Genomic DNA, 14,947 nt, shown 5'->3' with positions numbered 1-14,947 from the left:
CGCGCACTTCGCTAACTTTTTTGCTGGCCTGCTTGCCTTCTTTCCACCGCGTGCTTTGCCGACAGTTTGTATAGCGCAGGCGGCGGAGGTTGGGCACAAAAAAAAACGTCCTTTAGACAAAAATGCATCCCCGCCCCCCTCCAAACACACACAGTCCTCGAGGAGTGGAGACAGCAACGCATGCACGGCTGTGTAAACTTGAAGGCGGAAGGCCTTTGGTCACGTGGGATGAAGAGAGGGAAGGCCGATAGCAGATAATAGAAGCCAGAATCAACAACAAAACAACAAGCCGTCGCATCATCGACAAAATCGCGTGCAAAGTCGCAAAGTCGCGACAAATAAAATCACAAAAAAATATGAAAGGAGGAACCTCGAACATGCTTCGTAGCACCATCCAACTCGGGACACATTTCCCTCAAGCGCACCGAAATCACCCAAGCCATGTGTAACGAAAGCAAAAGCATGCGCATCAAAGACGAAAAAAAAAATGAGACGGAAGCGGAGATTCAGAAATCAAAAGATTCCACATTGCGATTTAGGGCCTAAGTCAACAGAATATACGCACACCCAGCCACAGCTCCACCACCGCTGCCGCACCGCCGCGGCATCCAGGCCCTCTGGGACGCGCCCGCCCAGCCCCTGTCATCGAATCAGGCCACGCGTCTAACCAGCTCTCCCCGTCCTGCCCCTCTCGGTCCCTCCGCCGGCGGCGTGCTGCCCGATCCGCGCCAGACGCAGACGCGGGTGGCCTGCACGCCTTCACCCAAAGCACGCCGCCGCCAAGGGTCCCCCGCTCGAGGGCGGAAGCCGTGGTGCCCGTCGTGCCGGCCAACAGGCGAGGCGTCAGCTACGCGCGCACCGGGTGAGCTCACGGACAACGTCGGCCAGCCTCTCAGGTCAGGGCCCTCCGAGACCCTGCGCACCGCTGCCTGCGGGCCATCCTTCGCACCCCGTTGCCTCGCGCCGCGCACTCCCGTGCCACCGTGTGGCGACACTCCACATGGGCGTCTGGAGGACTCGCTGCGTTGATTCGGGCTGCTCTCGCCATGCTGCCGGCACCCGGGCCTCGCCAGCCCACCCGCCCGGGACGTCGGAGGTGCCGTGCGCTTCGCAGGCATGTGCTGTGGGGCTGATCGGCGTGGATCTTGTCGTGCCTTTAGCGTCGATCACTTCTGTTCTAATCACCTCTGGCCGCTTTGTTTCTATATGATACGCCATGCCGGCGACGGTTGACAGCTCGCGCGCACATTGCTGGCATGTCTGCATCCCGGGGCCTGCAACATAAGGACGTGGTTGTCTGCGGAAACGGGCTCGTTGTCTTCCTCACATGTTTTTGTCGATGCCACAGGTGCGGGCGTCTGGATGGCTTGCCGGCATGTGCCTCGACAGGTGGGAGATGCTGCCATGAGTGTGTGGCGGGAGGAGCGCTCCGCCCTCTTCCGAATCCACACGCCTCTGACAGGCGTGGGTGTGTGCCAAGCGGAAGGGGCCAGCGCAGAGACAGGTGCCTATGCATACAGAACTCACAGCGTTTTCTTATGAAGGGGGCATCGGGGGGGGAGGGGGGGGGGCAGCCGTAGGCCCACGCAGTACGGGGGGAAGCCTATTCAGCACGAGTGAGATGTGCGTGGAATGGAGTCATTGCGCGCAAGACGATGGAGCGGAGCGAGGTGTGTTTTTTCGAGCCTTGAGCTATCCGTCAACCTCACGTGTCATCTCGGGCACAACGTCGGGCCCGACGCCCTCACAGCAAACACAGGTGAAGCCGGAGGCTCTGGTGTATGTCTGTGTGTGTGTGTGTGAGGGGGGGGGGCATTCTAGTGGTGTAGCAGGCGGCACACCATTTAAACCTCCATCCTGGCGCTTCCAGGCACCCCCCGCTGCAGGAATCCCCCAACAGCGGAGAGATCCCCGTGCAGAGATGGGCAGGATAAAAGAGAAGCTAAAACGAAAAAGGCACTTGAGTTTCGTCCATCAAATATCCGTCTCGAAAGAGCGTGCCTTCAGCCCCTTGGTTGATTGGCGTCATCCCCTTGTTTTCCAAGTTCGTCCATCAAAAGTGGCGACAAACCATATCACAAGGAAGTGGCTTAGGGAGAATTGGCCACTGTCTCCGGGAGAAAGGGCTGCTACAACGGAGAAAGGGCAAAAAGGAGGTGGCAAGGGGGGTGGGGGGTCCGCGCGCAGCAGCGATGTCGCTCCCACACTCAAATAAAAGGAGTGGTGCTGATGGAAAAACGGACGCTCACGCAGACTGATCGACGAACCGCAGCAGCAGAGAAAGAAGACACACAAACAAAAAAAAAAAACAGAAAGCTTATGATGGCAATGTTCCTTTTTTTTTTGGGGGTTGTCATTGTTTCTTCAGCGTTTTTGAGTGTCCTGATCCACAGCTCGCTTCGCTGAGTCGACTCGCCCTCGATCCTACAGCTGGCGGCTTCCTACAACCGCGGCGCATTGAGGAGCAGAGCCCCAGTGAAAGCCGCGCCAAATGCGGTGTTGGGGAGGGGAGTGGGGGGCACGTTTACATAACGAGGTGTTCCTTCTTCGCACCAGAGAATCCGTTTAGAGGGCAAAGTGGTACTGCAAAAAAAAAAAGATGCTGGGCAACGCGTCTCAAGGCCCCAGCTGCGCCCCGACGCACAGAGCTCCAAATGGGGGGGGGAATACATACATATCTAGACCGGAGGAGAGGGCACAGAATGCTATCAATAGAGATATGAGGAGCGTCGCCGAAAAAAAAAGGAAACTCGTATGCGGCCGTACGGCGAACAGAACACATGGACATCGCAACGATCACAGGACCGAGAGTTTCAAACAGCCAAAAAGAGAGAGATCCAAATGGCGATGGGCAAGGCGATGCAGGGGCGCACGGAACGGATGAGAACAACAACAACCCACACACATAAAGAAAAATGCAATAAGAAGACATGTAAGAGCAAGTGACAGTGGAGCCGGAGAAACGACGGGCCGCTCACGGAAAGTGGCCACAGCGAGCAGGAAGACAAATCGCGTCGAAGCAGATGTGCCGACCGACACACGAGCTCGCGTGCGCGTCTGTGTGGGGAGCGTCTCAAAAGAGAAACCTACGGAGGGGAGGAGCCGAACAAAAAAATGGCTTTGGTCTGTGCTGAAAACTCCATGGCAACGGCAATGGAAGGCGCAGAAGAGACATGGAAACACCTATCGCACGCTCACGTGCACAGAACAACACCAAAACTCGCATGCGTTTTGGACGGCGGCCCGCCTCGTTCACGTGCACACCCACGCAGAGGGAGTTCTTTTTCGTGCACCTCGCAGCGTGCATTCAGACGCACGCACGTCGCCCACTCCGCATACTCTGTGCGCCGCATGAAGCTGAGAACGGCGGTACCGTGGGGAACGAGACGAGTCACCACAGCCCACAACGAGCACAGCAAACGCTGCCGCTGGCATCCGCTTCAGCTTCGTTCACGAAGAAAGACCGAGATGGCCACGACGCAGTCGCAAGGCACGATGAACAGCATAGGCACACGGCGCACCTCAGAGGGCGATCGTGCTGTAGATGAAGCGCATCACAAGAGAGACTCAAAAAGGACATAGGCGAGAGAGAGCAACGCCGAGAGCAGATCACTCCGACAACAGCGCCGAGAGCCGCATGGCGTACTCCAACCGCTCATCATCGGACATGAGAGAGAGCGGCTTTGACAGCGGAATGATGTCCTCGGGGCGCACCGGGGTCTGGCTGCGCAGCTTGGCTCGGAGAATCTGATAGTAGCTTACGCGACTCTCATTCTCCGCCGTTCGCGTGAAGTTCCTCAGGCCTTTGGAAAGCGGTTCGAGCATTATTGCTCTGCACACCTCGTTGCACACGTGAGCCTCCATCCACTTTCGGATACCATCCTGCCCCATGTTGCCCATGCCAAGTCCCTTGCCGTCCTCCGTGTGAATTTGCGGGTCGGTAAGGAAGTCATTAACGCCTTGCAGATCGCACACGAGCATCGAGCCGCCACTTTCCACCAGGGTAAAATGCGAGAAGGCCTCTACCGCCATGAGTACGCGATGCCGCTTCTTCTCCTCCTCCAAACTCTGCCGCCTCTCAAAGCCATCGTACACGTCACCAAAGTTGTTTGTGTACTTGGTGAAGTTCCCTGCTAGGCGCGGCTCCATTGTGAAGAGGATGTCGGCAGAGTCAGTTGTGCGGTATGAGAAAAAGCCCGATCGTTTGTGCTGGTACGCCTCCGGCACCTCGCTCAGCTTGATGCGCACCGTCTCGCACTGCAGGAACGAGACGATGTGCCGCTGAAATCCCGCCGGCACTTGCACCCGGTTGAACTTCTCTGCGAAAATGCCGCAGATGCACTGCGCCTCGCCTTCGTTGAAGTAGTCGCTCTCCACCACCTTTGAAATATTATGGCGAAACATCTTCGCCACCATTCGCGAGCTGAACCCGGTCTCGTCCAACTCCTCCAACGCAAAGCACACCCGCATCGTTCCCTGGCTCAAACCGCGATTCGGGTGTAGCACGCGAAGCATCGTGTCCACCCCCTTCCACGCACACGTCTTCACATCGTAAACGTACTTGTGCGCCGGCACAAGCACATCTGGCTCGTCCGTGGACAAGTGCTCCGGGCTTTCGTGCGTGTGTGTTGGCGGGGTCCACTCCTTGGGAGAAGACCCCGGCGTTGGCGTGCGACTCGGCTGTGGCGCTGCAGCCAGCTTCGTCTTCACGAGCGCCATGGAGGTTGCAGGTGGCGGTCCTGCGTCGCTGGCGTCAGCTTCCGGCGGCACCCCATCTTGGCGAGAGGCTCTGCGGGCTGCTTCAGCAGGTTGTGGAGGTGATGTGGGCAGCGACGGCGATGCCGAATCAGAAGATTTAGCAGAGGGTAATCGCTTTGGATCTGCCCCTCGCCGCGGAAGACCAGGACTACCCTGAGACTTCGGATTCAAAAGCTGAGCAAAAGGCGTAGACGCGGTGAAGTTCTCGGACAGAGCCGTGGAGTCAGGCGAAGTGCTCTCTGAGGTGCCGCTTTTCCTTACTGGAGGCTTCTTTCGAATGTATTGAGGCGGCTTTGTGCTCTCTGCCAGATCGGCCTGCGCCGGCGGTGCGGGCAGTTGCGCTACACTCCGCGGCTGCTTGCGCGCCGGTGCTGCGGCGGCTCCGGCGCTGTTGCTCCACTGCCGGTCCTCGCCCAGCGTTGGCCCGGATGGCGATGTAGCCAAAAGCGACGGCAAAGACGCCGATTTCGAGATGGAGGATGATGTAACCCTTCCGTGCCCGTCGTGGCCACTGCGCTGCTGTCCGGTACCTGACGAGGACGACGCGACCACCAGCGGGCCCGGAGACGGACTTCCCTGGCCCGAGTCATGCAGAGTGCTGGCGAGGGAGTGCGCTGCCGGTGAGATCGCAGCGCTGCCACTGTTGTCTGCAGCGGCACTCGAAGATACACTGCGTGTGGTACTCAATGCCTGCCGCGGGTTGCCACGAGGGCTGCTGGCCTTGCTACAAAGAGGTTCCGGGCTACCCTCGGTGCTGCGGGTGTCCTTCAACGCAGTGTCCTGTGCGCATCGCATGCCCCGCAACGTGCCAGAGTGCTTTCTTGTCCGCAGGGCAGCAGGGGTGCCGCCGTCCATCTCGGCCAAGACAAAAACGACGAACCAGAAAGCTAAGTAAGAGGCGGCACGCACTCGACAATCCCTCGATACAGAAGATGCGCGAGTGCACGTGCCGCCGCAGAAAGGTCGGGAAAGGGTGCGCCAAAGGACGCACACACTAACAAAAAAAAAAGAGGAGGCTCTTTGTGAAAAGGGAGCGTCCGCTGGCAAAATGGCTCACTCCGCTACAAGCTGTGGGACATACACCGTTGTGAGGAGAGGAGGGCGGGGCGAGGAGAGGCTGGGAATCTAAGCAGCGAGGCGCGAAGCACGAAATCCGTCGAAAATGCCAGGTACAACGAAACGACAGCACACACACGCAGAGAACCAGAGCGAGAGAGGAAGAGAAAGAAAGGTGAGTGGTGGTAGTGGTGGTGGTGGGCGCTATGTGATGGAGAAGTGGGTGAACGAAGAGGCAACACCAGGAAAAGGAAAAGCGTGACCAGTAGAAGAAGGTCACCTTCTCCTCCCGAACACAGAACATACACGCACGTGCGAGCGCCAACAACACCCAATAAGATCGCTGAGGCGGCAGAAAACAAAGAGCGCGGACGAGAGGAAGAGACGATGAGCAGACGATATACACGCGCAAGAGGACGACACGGCGAAAGAAAGGGAAAAAAGGCGCGTTACCAACGACTAAAGACAACCTCGGGAGCGCCAGCGACGAAGAACAACAGCAAAAGAAGACACGGATGAGGCCTCTTACGATCAGCCAAAGTAAGAGCGACCTGGCAGCGCAGCGCTGGGGGTGAAAGGGATGGAAAAAACAAACGCGAGGAACTGAGCTCGTCAGCGATGGAGCCCACTCAACTGTTGCGTTCTGCTATCTGCTGTCTCCAGTGGCGTGTCTGGACGTCTACTTCGTACAACTTCCGGTGAGATGGTTCGCTGCCTTACATCAACTGGCTTCGCATGTGTCGGCGATCACAAGAGTGATGTAGGTGATCAGAGTTGCACGTCTTTCTCCAGTGTACCGATAGAAGGGGGTGGAGATCGAAACGAAAGCAATGCGTGGCGGCGACGCGCGAGGAAGAAAGCGCAGAACCAAGAACAGAATTGCCACCGAGACGTTTCCGTCGATGCGTATCCGAAATGATGTGGAGTTGCCGCCGTCTTCACGCCACCGAGAAGGCGTGCGCTTCTGTGCAAACCCTATATATATATATATATACAGGCAGTGAAGAAACGGAAAAAAAAAAACAATGTTTACGCGGCGCGCCAAAGAGCCGTGCTATCGCTCGAAGCGCGAGAACGAGAGGGGCCCAGAGAAAAGGGGGAAAACATAAAATGGAAAATAAGCAGAGGAGGGAAAAGTTGCAATGAGCGACCATAAAAGACGGCGCAAGTGAAAACAGCCGAAAAAGAAAAAAAAACATAAGAGAACCCAAACAACTACGTGTGCAAGGCGCACAGGGAGAGAGAGTGGGAGAGGCAGAAGGGGAAGGCGATGAGTACGAGTAGAGGATGAAGTAAAGGGGCTTGATGGGAAACGGTGCCGCCGCACGCGCTGCTTTCACGGCAATGTGTCTCTTCTTGGTTGCCTTTTCCGTTCGCGAGGTTGAAAGCCGCCGCACTTCTCTCAGCTCTTTCCTTCAATTTTTTTTGTTTGTCTGTTGGCTTTCCGCTTTTCGTTGCCCGCTGCGTTCGGCTGGGTAGGCGTGTATATCAACGCAGCCGAGCTCCTCTCTTTTGGGGTCGTTGGTTTTCGACTGTATGCCGAACCATAACCGTCACGCTCCAAAGAGAGAGAGAGCAAAACGCACACAAGAGTCGCACGCTTGTATGCGTAGCAGATGGTGAAGAGGGAAGAAAAGAACAGAGTAGGGAAAGAGGCAGCGAGAATTCACACTGATGAGCAACATGGTGGGGGCTACGCTGGCGCGGTACATGCATAGTAGCGTGTTCATACCACCTCATGGCATGCCTTCCCCTGTGTTTAGTGTGCACGGCTTGCAGGCTCGAGGAGGAAATGGAGAGGCGCAAACGGTTGCCACCCTGTAGCCGAGAAATCAGGGATTCCGTCGTCATCATTGCACCGATGCCGGTGAGGGGTTGCGTGGCGCTTGCGGAGAGTACCAAAAAAAAACGCTCAACAGGAGCTCTTTGCGCGCGAACGCCTTCCGCTTGCTCACGTCCATATATCGCGTCGAGCCCTCTCGTGTGTAAAGTCGAGCACCTCAGCCGTATGCCCTCTCGAAGGCGGTCACGCAAATCATGTGAAGAGACAATGACTCCGTGCAGACACCCACACGCAAATCACCACAGCCCCGGCACACTCAGCAATCATCGCAAATCCTCGCGCACAAAAGGAGGCGCAGTCCATTCACGACAACAGAAAAGGCGACAGTGAGGCGGAACGAGGGTGAGCCTGACACCTTTTCCGCTTTCACACTTTCCTCGGAGAGGTAAGCAGCGGCAGCCAAAGCACATTCCTCATTGCTGTCGCTCCCTCCTTGGGCGCCTCGCACTCTTCTCCGTGAAGCACAGTACGGCTGCTGCTAGAATCAACCCGTTCACCGGTCACGGCATCGCAGCGCCAGCAACGGCCTCCGTTTTCGTTTTTTTCTTATTAAACGAAGCGAAGCTCACTTCCGCAGCTGATCATGGATGTCCCAGAAGAGCCTTCCGCTCTGAATGGTCGCCTTGAACTTGGTCGCGAGGAGGATGGCGCCGCTGAGGCGCCGGTGCAGCGAGTACACCGGCGACGGTGGTGGGCGCAGGCGAAGCTTCACCATAGTCGGCACATTTGCCTGAATGAGGCACGGCAAGCTCTGGGCGGCAAAGTCGAAGGGGTGCGCTCGATCCTGGAACGGCTTACCCAGCAGTAGCACACTGGCGCAGTGCGCGTCGAGCATCTCCTGCACCTCCTGGCCCGTGAGAAAGCCCAGCGTGATGCTCTTCGCGATGATCGACTCGCAATCTTTGGTGGCGGCTGCCGTGACGACATCGAGGTAATCGTCCACGAACTCTCTCGAATACTCGCGAGACGCGCCAAAGTCAAGCAGATACACTCGCTTGTCCTTTGCGTTATACAGAAAGTTGGAGAAGTTCGGATCCGTCTGCATGAACCGCCACACAAACAACTCTTTCAGTGTCAACGCCATGAAGTTCTCAGCAATGTAGTTGCGCAGCTCCTGCGGAACATCAGGCCGCTTGCCGATCTGGTCGATTGTGACTCCGCGCACATACTCGCTGACGAGTACCTGATCAGTGGTGATGGCTTGGTAGACTTTGGGGACGTAGAAGAGGCTTGAGAGAGCGGGGTCAGCGGCGACCAGGTCGCGGTACCTCATCTGCTTCGATGCCTCCAGGGTGTACCGACATTCGGCGCTAAGCTCCTTGCGCAGCTCTTGCAGAATCTTGTCCACGAACATACCCGGCGGCAGCACACCGAAAGACATGAGCATCTTCAGGTTCGCCACATCCGAGTCGATGCTTTGCGCCACACCTGGGTACTGCACCTTTACCGCGACCACTACGGGGGGCTCTGTCGGGTCAGTTCCCGCGGCTCCTGGCCTCAAGGTTGCACGATGCACTTGGCCAATGCTCGCCGCTGCTACGGGGGTATCGTCAAAGGCGTCGAACAGATCGGTGCGCCAGTTTGCGTTGCCGAACTCCTTGGCAAGCGTGTGGTGAAGCTGCGCGGGCGGCATCGCAAACGCCTGATCGCGCACCCGTTCAAAGAGGGCCGCGACGTGAGGTGGAATCGTGCTCTCGTCCTGGATACTCAGCATCTGGCCCAGCTTCAGCACGGCACCCCGCATGCGACACAGAGTGTCGACAATGTGCTGATGGCCGCGCTCGGAGAGCAACCCGCTCGCTGGAATACTGCCGGCCATCTTCTCCCAGCCAAGTTGCATGAAGAGCGAGGCAAAGCCTGCCGCGCGACCAACCCGCGAGGACGGCACACGCTTGTACTGCATATCCTTGGGCGTCGTTGGCTGCGACAAATCCTCTGCCACATCCACCGGCAGCGTCAAGGAAGAAGACGTGTAACGCTGCGCAACTTCAGGATCTACTGATCCATCCGCCGAGTTTGCTGTCCATGACGCAGCGGACGCGGCACCAGAGACCACGCCAGCCTCCGACCCACGAGTGCTCGCGAGCATTGCCGAAGCAATGCGCTGCAGCCCGCGAGCGATATTGCACAGTGGGGCATCGCGACATGGCTGAGATGCACGCATCATTACATGGCAGCGAGCACTTATCAGAAGAAACCTCGAAAGTAGCAGCAGCAGCCGGGGTGGCGACGCAGCAGCGGAGCGTGCGGGTCCGTTTCGTGCTTTTTTTTTGTAGACTCTCTGCTGCACTGAGTGAGCGTCAGACTCCGCGCCGCTTCCCGAGGCAGCGGCCGAGTTCGCCTCTTGGACTAGTTGCAGGCTGAGATAGTTTTGAGAATGCTCAGCCATGTGACCCCGCCACGTCAAATTTGCGTGGCATGCACACACGGAGGGAGAGAGAGAGGGGGGGATGCAATGCAGCGTGGCGAACAAAGATGCACGAAAGGGGTTGTTTGAGTGACGACGGGTGTCTCACAGTGTCCTGTTCCACAAATCCGGCGTTACTTCGCTTACACACACACATAGATGTTTACGTATATAAACATACATGAACTATGTGCCTACACTGTGTGCTCTGAAATGCTTGCACTTCCTGCGGCAACACCCACAGCACTTCCGGCACCCGTACAGAGAGAGAGAGCTGCATTCTCTGCAGGCGCCTACGTGGACTTCGCCGTTGATAAAGAATTGACAGATATGGATCAGGCCGGGGACATGCTCATCGCGTGGAGGGACCTCAAGAGACGAACATACACGCCACATTCTCCATCGCGTGAAAAAGACAACCCTCTCCTCGCGCGAGAGGTGCGCAGCGTCCCTTTTTCAGCACCAAACACTCATTGCGCTCTACCCTCGTTATATATATATATTCTGTTGTTCCCCTCGAGCACAGCACACCACACGTGAGTAGAGGCGAGAGAAGCCCCCTCCCCCCCAAAAAAAAAGAAAAGAGAGACAGGGCGAGGGGGACACCACGGCAAGGCACCACAAAAGTCACCAACGCACTATCGGCAACAGGCGCAGGGGTAGAGGAGGCCGTTGCCGCAACACACGCGGTCGAAACGGTATGTCATCCGAGTGCTCATCAGCTGTCAACACCACTACATGCGGCTCTTCTCCCCGTAGCAGAGCACGCGCAAGGGCGAGGAGGGAGGGAGGCGCCCTCGGAGACCGGTTCATGCCTCGTGCAATGGGCCGCCATCTCCTTTCCGAGCTGCCCGCAAAACTCCGACCCGACACAAGCCGCGCTACAGCTTCGAGTGCTTCCCGTAGTTCTGTTCTTGGATACGCTTGTTCATCTTCAGGAACCACTCGGCAATGCCCACCTTCGACGGTCCCTGGACCGCGTCGACGACCGAGCTCACGTACTTGAGAAACTGGAGCTGCACATTACCGGAGCCGCGCAGATGCTCCACCTCGATCGCCTCAATCGAGGCGCATACGCGCTGCAACACTGGTGTGCTCGCGCATTGCAACAGGTTGCACAGTCCAGAGAAGTAGGCCACGAAAAGGTCCTGTGCCACCTTCACGTACCCAGGCGTGTTGTTCCACAACAGACAAAGGCAGTCAAACAAGGCAGAGACGACGAGAAGAACGGCATTCGTCGGTGTCAGCTTACGCAGTGCAGCTCGCTGCGCTGGAGACAGGCTGGCCATGTAGGCCGCCGCGGCATGCACAGAGCCTGGCATCGTCGCCTCCCCCTCCCTGCTAGCGGCCTCCTCGAAGAGCCGCGCCAGCGCCGTCGAGTCGCACCGCTCGATTCCGTGGCAGGCGGCACGCACCATGCGCGCGAAATGCTGAATGACGCTCACGGGCAGCGGTGAGTAGGTAGACCTCTGGCCGACGCTGCCGCCAGTGCTGAAGAGCTCGACACTCGGGACATAGAGGGCGATGTAAGTCGGGACAAACAGCGGGCTGACATACTTCTCTGCACGGAAGGCGGCGATGAGGAAGTCGTGACCAGCAATTGACAGCGTGACGCTGTGCCGGTTTGTGATGGCCGGTACCGCGATGTCGACCCAGTGCTGCAGCATGAGCTCGTCCGTGACCGCGTTGGCGGCGCTCGCTGTCGCCATGGAGCGCAGATAGGCCTCGAACAAGGCGAGCTGGAGCTGGTCTGCTTGCCCAGTCATCGTGCTCATGGGGACCAGAGTGCGGCAGAGAAGCTGATTCACGGTCGTCGCCTTCATCTCTTGTGGCAGAAGCGCCAAGGTATTCTGCATCAAGGCCAGCATACGACGAGCCGCCTTGCGCTCCGCCTCCGTTTCTGAAGGTGACAGCGGGTAATAGGCGCGCAGAGCGAACAGCTGCGCGATGACTGGCAGCATGTCGGTAGGCGGGATGTGGTGATACAACTCCGCCGTGCGCAGCGCAGCGAAGAGCAGGCGCACCGTCGTGAGCGTCATGGTGCGGAAGCCGTACGGGAAGTTCTTCGCCCGCGCCCGCGCTGCCTCCGGCGTGTACTGCAGCACGTCCTCGTTACCGGCGAACAGAAGCGACACATCACGGCGCATGAGGTGGAAGAGCGCCGTGGCAGGCGTGGGAGGTGGTGGCAGGGACGGCATCGCTGCTTCGGTGCTCACCTCTGCAGCCCTCGGCGATGGAATCGGTGGAAGAGGAAGTCCCGCCGTCTTTGCTGGTCCAGCCCTGGCACGTGCGTGCGGCGCTGGGGACACCACCGCCGGGTTTGCTGCCGCTGCTGCGCTGTTTTCTTTCGCGGCCACCCCTTCTGCCAGCTCCAGCTCGTCTTCGCGCGTGTTGTGTATGGCGCTCCACACACACAGGTCCACCAGCGTGTCGGTACGCAGAGCAGCGGTGGCGAACAGCTGATTCACCTCGTCCGCAACCGCCGCACTCGCGCACAAAGGAATTTGGAAGATGTGTTTTGCCAGCGACTCGTACAGAGCCAAGGTGGACGACGTGGACAGCATCGCGTGCGAGAGGGCCGGGTCGGTCGGCGCTGGAACCGTGTAGCAGAAGGCGATCAGCATGCGCAGAAAGGTGGGAGTGAGCACCTCCGGCTCGGCTGACAGCTTCGTCTGCTCAGCGCGCCGTAGCAACTCCGCGTCCTTCGTCAGGTCTGCCTCTGGCATCCCCTGCAGCGCTGCAAGGACGAGGAGCTCGTAGTAGGACAGGAGTCGCGGCGGCGCGTCGGTTCTGCTCTTGTGCGACGGCGATCCCGCTCTGTCGGCGCTGCTCTGCTCCGACCAGGCGCGCTGCACTTGCGCTGACACAGCCTTACGCAGCGACTTCACGGTCGCATGCTCATCAGCGCTATCACGGCCGTCTGTAGTGAGGCACCATTGAAGAGCGTGCTGAATACGGCAGAACACGAGCAGCTGGCCGAAAGCACTGCTGCCATGGCGGTCTTCTGCTGCTTGCATGTCGCTCGCACCGATATCCTGCACGCTGAAGTACAACAAGCGGAAAGTGCGCCACTGATACGGCGGACGCGACGCGAGTCGTTGAAGGAGCAGCTTTGCGGCGACCTCCTCGACGTTGTCGAACTCGCGGCTGCGCCGGAACAGCGAAAACAGCACCGCCTGAATCGACATGCTGTAACTCTCGGTAATGAGGATGCCCAGTGCACTCGCCTTCCAGGCGCCCACATCGTGGAAGTAGCGGAGAATAGGCCCCGCGTCGCTGCCAGGGCGAGCAGCCAGCGATGACAAGAGAAGCAAGACAGAGCTGAGGGCGCTCTCGGTGGTGCGGAAGAGGTGATGGCCAACGTTCGTGTAAGTTGCTGTCACGTTCAGCGCGCCTGCACCGCCGAGGGCCCCGGCCGAGCGCTCTCCCGCCTCACACAAGAAAAGATGGTTCAGACGGCCCGCCAGTCGGGCCACCACGTCAATATCCACCTGTGCAATGCGGCGTGTGTCTCGCACCTCTGCGCGCGCGTCGGTGCTCTCATACGCGCGCAGCAGCGTCGCTACCCGGAAAACCTGCACCAGGTGCGGAAACATGGCCGAGTACACCTTCGACACATTCGTGTACACGAATGTGTGCGCCGGTGCCGGTGCCGGGGACGACGAGGACGGCGTGCCACCAACGCTACCACCCCGCGCGCTCTCTGCAGCAGCCGCGCTGTTGCCCTCGACCGCGCGCAACACCCTCTCGATTCCTCGATCCGCATGCTGCATCATGCCCCACAGAATGCCCGTGAAGGCGCGCACATCATACAGCAAGTCCGTGTGCGTCGCAAGCACGTCAGCGTGCAACACCAAGAAGCTCAGGTCGCGAGGCGAGATGAGGTGGATCGACTCTGGATGCGCATAAATGTGTGTGGATCCATGCACCTTTGACACACCGCATGCCTCCAAAATGGCGGTGATCCGCTGCAGGTCTATCGCGCTCAGCCGCCGCGGCCCAGTGGCCGCGCCGCCTTGGAGAACGCTGCTCTGCGCGGAAGACATGCACATGACAGCGAATGGCTTTACCTGATTTTGTGTCTGTGTGCGTGTATGTATGTGCCTCACTCCCACACAGTCATGAGCAGCCAATCCTGGCACTCACCAGACAAGAATCAGTCAGGGTTACGGGGGCTACAGCGATATCGCCTACGTTTCTTTTATTGGATATTCCTTGGCCGTATACGTGTGCGCATGCTAGGCAGGCGGCTTGGGGTAGCGCTGCGCTTTTCGTTTTCGGGCTTGGGTCGATGTAGAGAAGCGAGCACGGTCACAGCCACAACGAAAAAAAGGGAAGGAAAGGAAAGCGTAAAAAAAGATGCCACCAAAATCCCCGACCGGTGAGGCACAGCAGCGCGGCGTGTTCGTTGTCTCGACAGAGGGTGTAGCAACGATGTGAAAGCAAACAGATGAGCCTTGATATAATATATATATATATATATGTACTCCCTCCCTCTCGCTCTCTTAGAGTTGCTGTTTGATATCCTTCTATGATGTAAAAGGTGTAGCAGCGTGTGTTCCCGTCTGCGTACGTGGCCGGGAGAGGGGGGAGAATGGCTCAGCTTGGCGAAGAGCCCAATAATAATGAGGCGGATGCGTGAAATGTGGCGTGGCAGAGAGGAGGGAATCGGTAGGACGCCGGTGCGCGAGCGCATATATGTAAATGAGGTGGAAACCTAGACAGACGGCCACGTTCCATCGTTGCAGCGGAGCAGGAGATCCAACAATGGAGTGCGATGCGAGGAGAGGAGGAAGGGGGCAGAAGAAGATGCAGCGACCACGTTTCGTACGTGGGATTTGCACGCGGGTGCCGTCCCCGCCAACGCGGCAAGTGAGATTGTC

At 58.3% G+C, this 14,947-nt stretch overlaps 3 protein-coding genes across 3 annotated transcripts; all 3 read right to left on the bottom strand.

The window, feature by feature from the left end:
- Positions 1-3,609: 3,609 nt before the first annotated feature.
- LINJ_36_4760 (elongation factor-2 kinase-like protein) lies at positions 3,610-4,719 on the bottom strand (the record flags this gene model as incomplete). The annotated part of the gene is made up of 1 exon (XM_001469815.1): positions 3,610-4,719. One exon carries the CDS (start codon positions 4,717-4,719, stop codon positions 3,610-3,612), a length of 1,110 nt encoding a protein of 369 aa, XP_001469852.1.
- A 3,503-nt stretch (positions 4,720-8,222) lies between these two features.
- On the bottom strand, positions 8,223-9,824 carry LINJ_36_4750 (putative ABC1 protein; the record flags this gene model as incomplete). The annotated part of the gene is made up of 1 exon (XM_001469814.1): positions 8,223-9,824. One exon carries the CDS (start codon positions 9,822-9,824, stop codon positions 8,223-8,225), a length of 1,602 nt encoding a protein of 533 aa, XP_001469851.1.
- A 1,121-nt stretch (positions 9,825-10,945) lies between these two features.
- Positions 10,946-14,110, bottom strand: LINJ_36_4740 (conserved hypothetical protein; the record flags this gene model as incomplete). Its single annotated transcript, XM_001469813.2, has 1 exon — positions 10,946-14,110. One exon carries the CDS (start codon positions 14,108-14,110, stop codon positions 10,946-10,948), a length of 3,165 nt encoding a protein of 1,054 aa, XP_001469850.2.
- Positions 14,111-14,947: the final 837 nt, after the last annotated feature.

The sequence above is a fragment of the Leishmania infantum genome, chromosome 36, assembly GCF_000002875.2.
Source record: "Leishmania infantum JPCM5 genome chromosome 36".
NCBI classification, from domain to species: domain Eukaryota; phylum Euglenozoa; class Kinetoplastea; order Trypanosomatida; family Trypanosomatidae; genus Leishmania; species Leishmania infantum.
The sequence above is the reverse complement of the archived record's forward strand: the minus strand, read 5'-3'. Positions and strand labels throughout refer to the sequence as shown.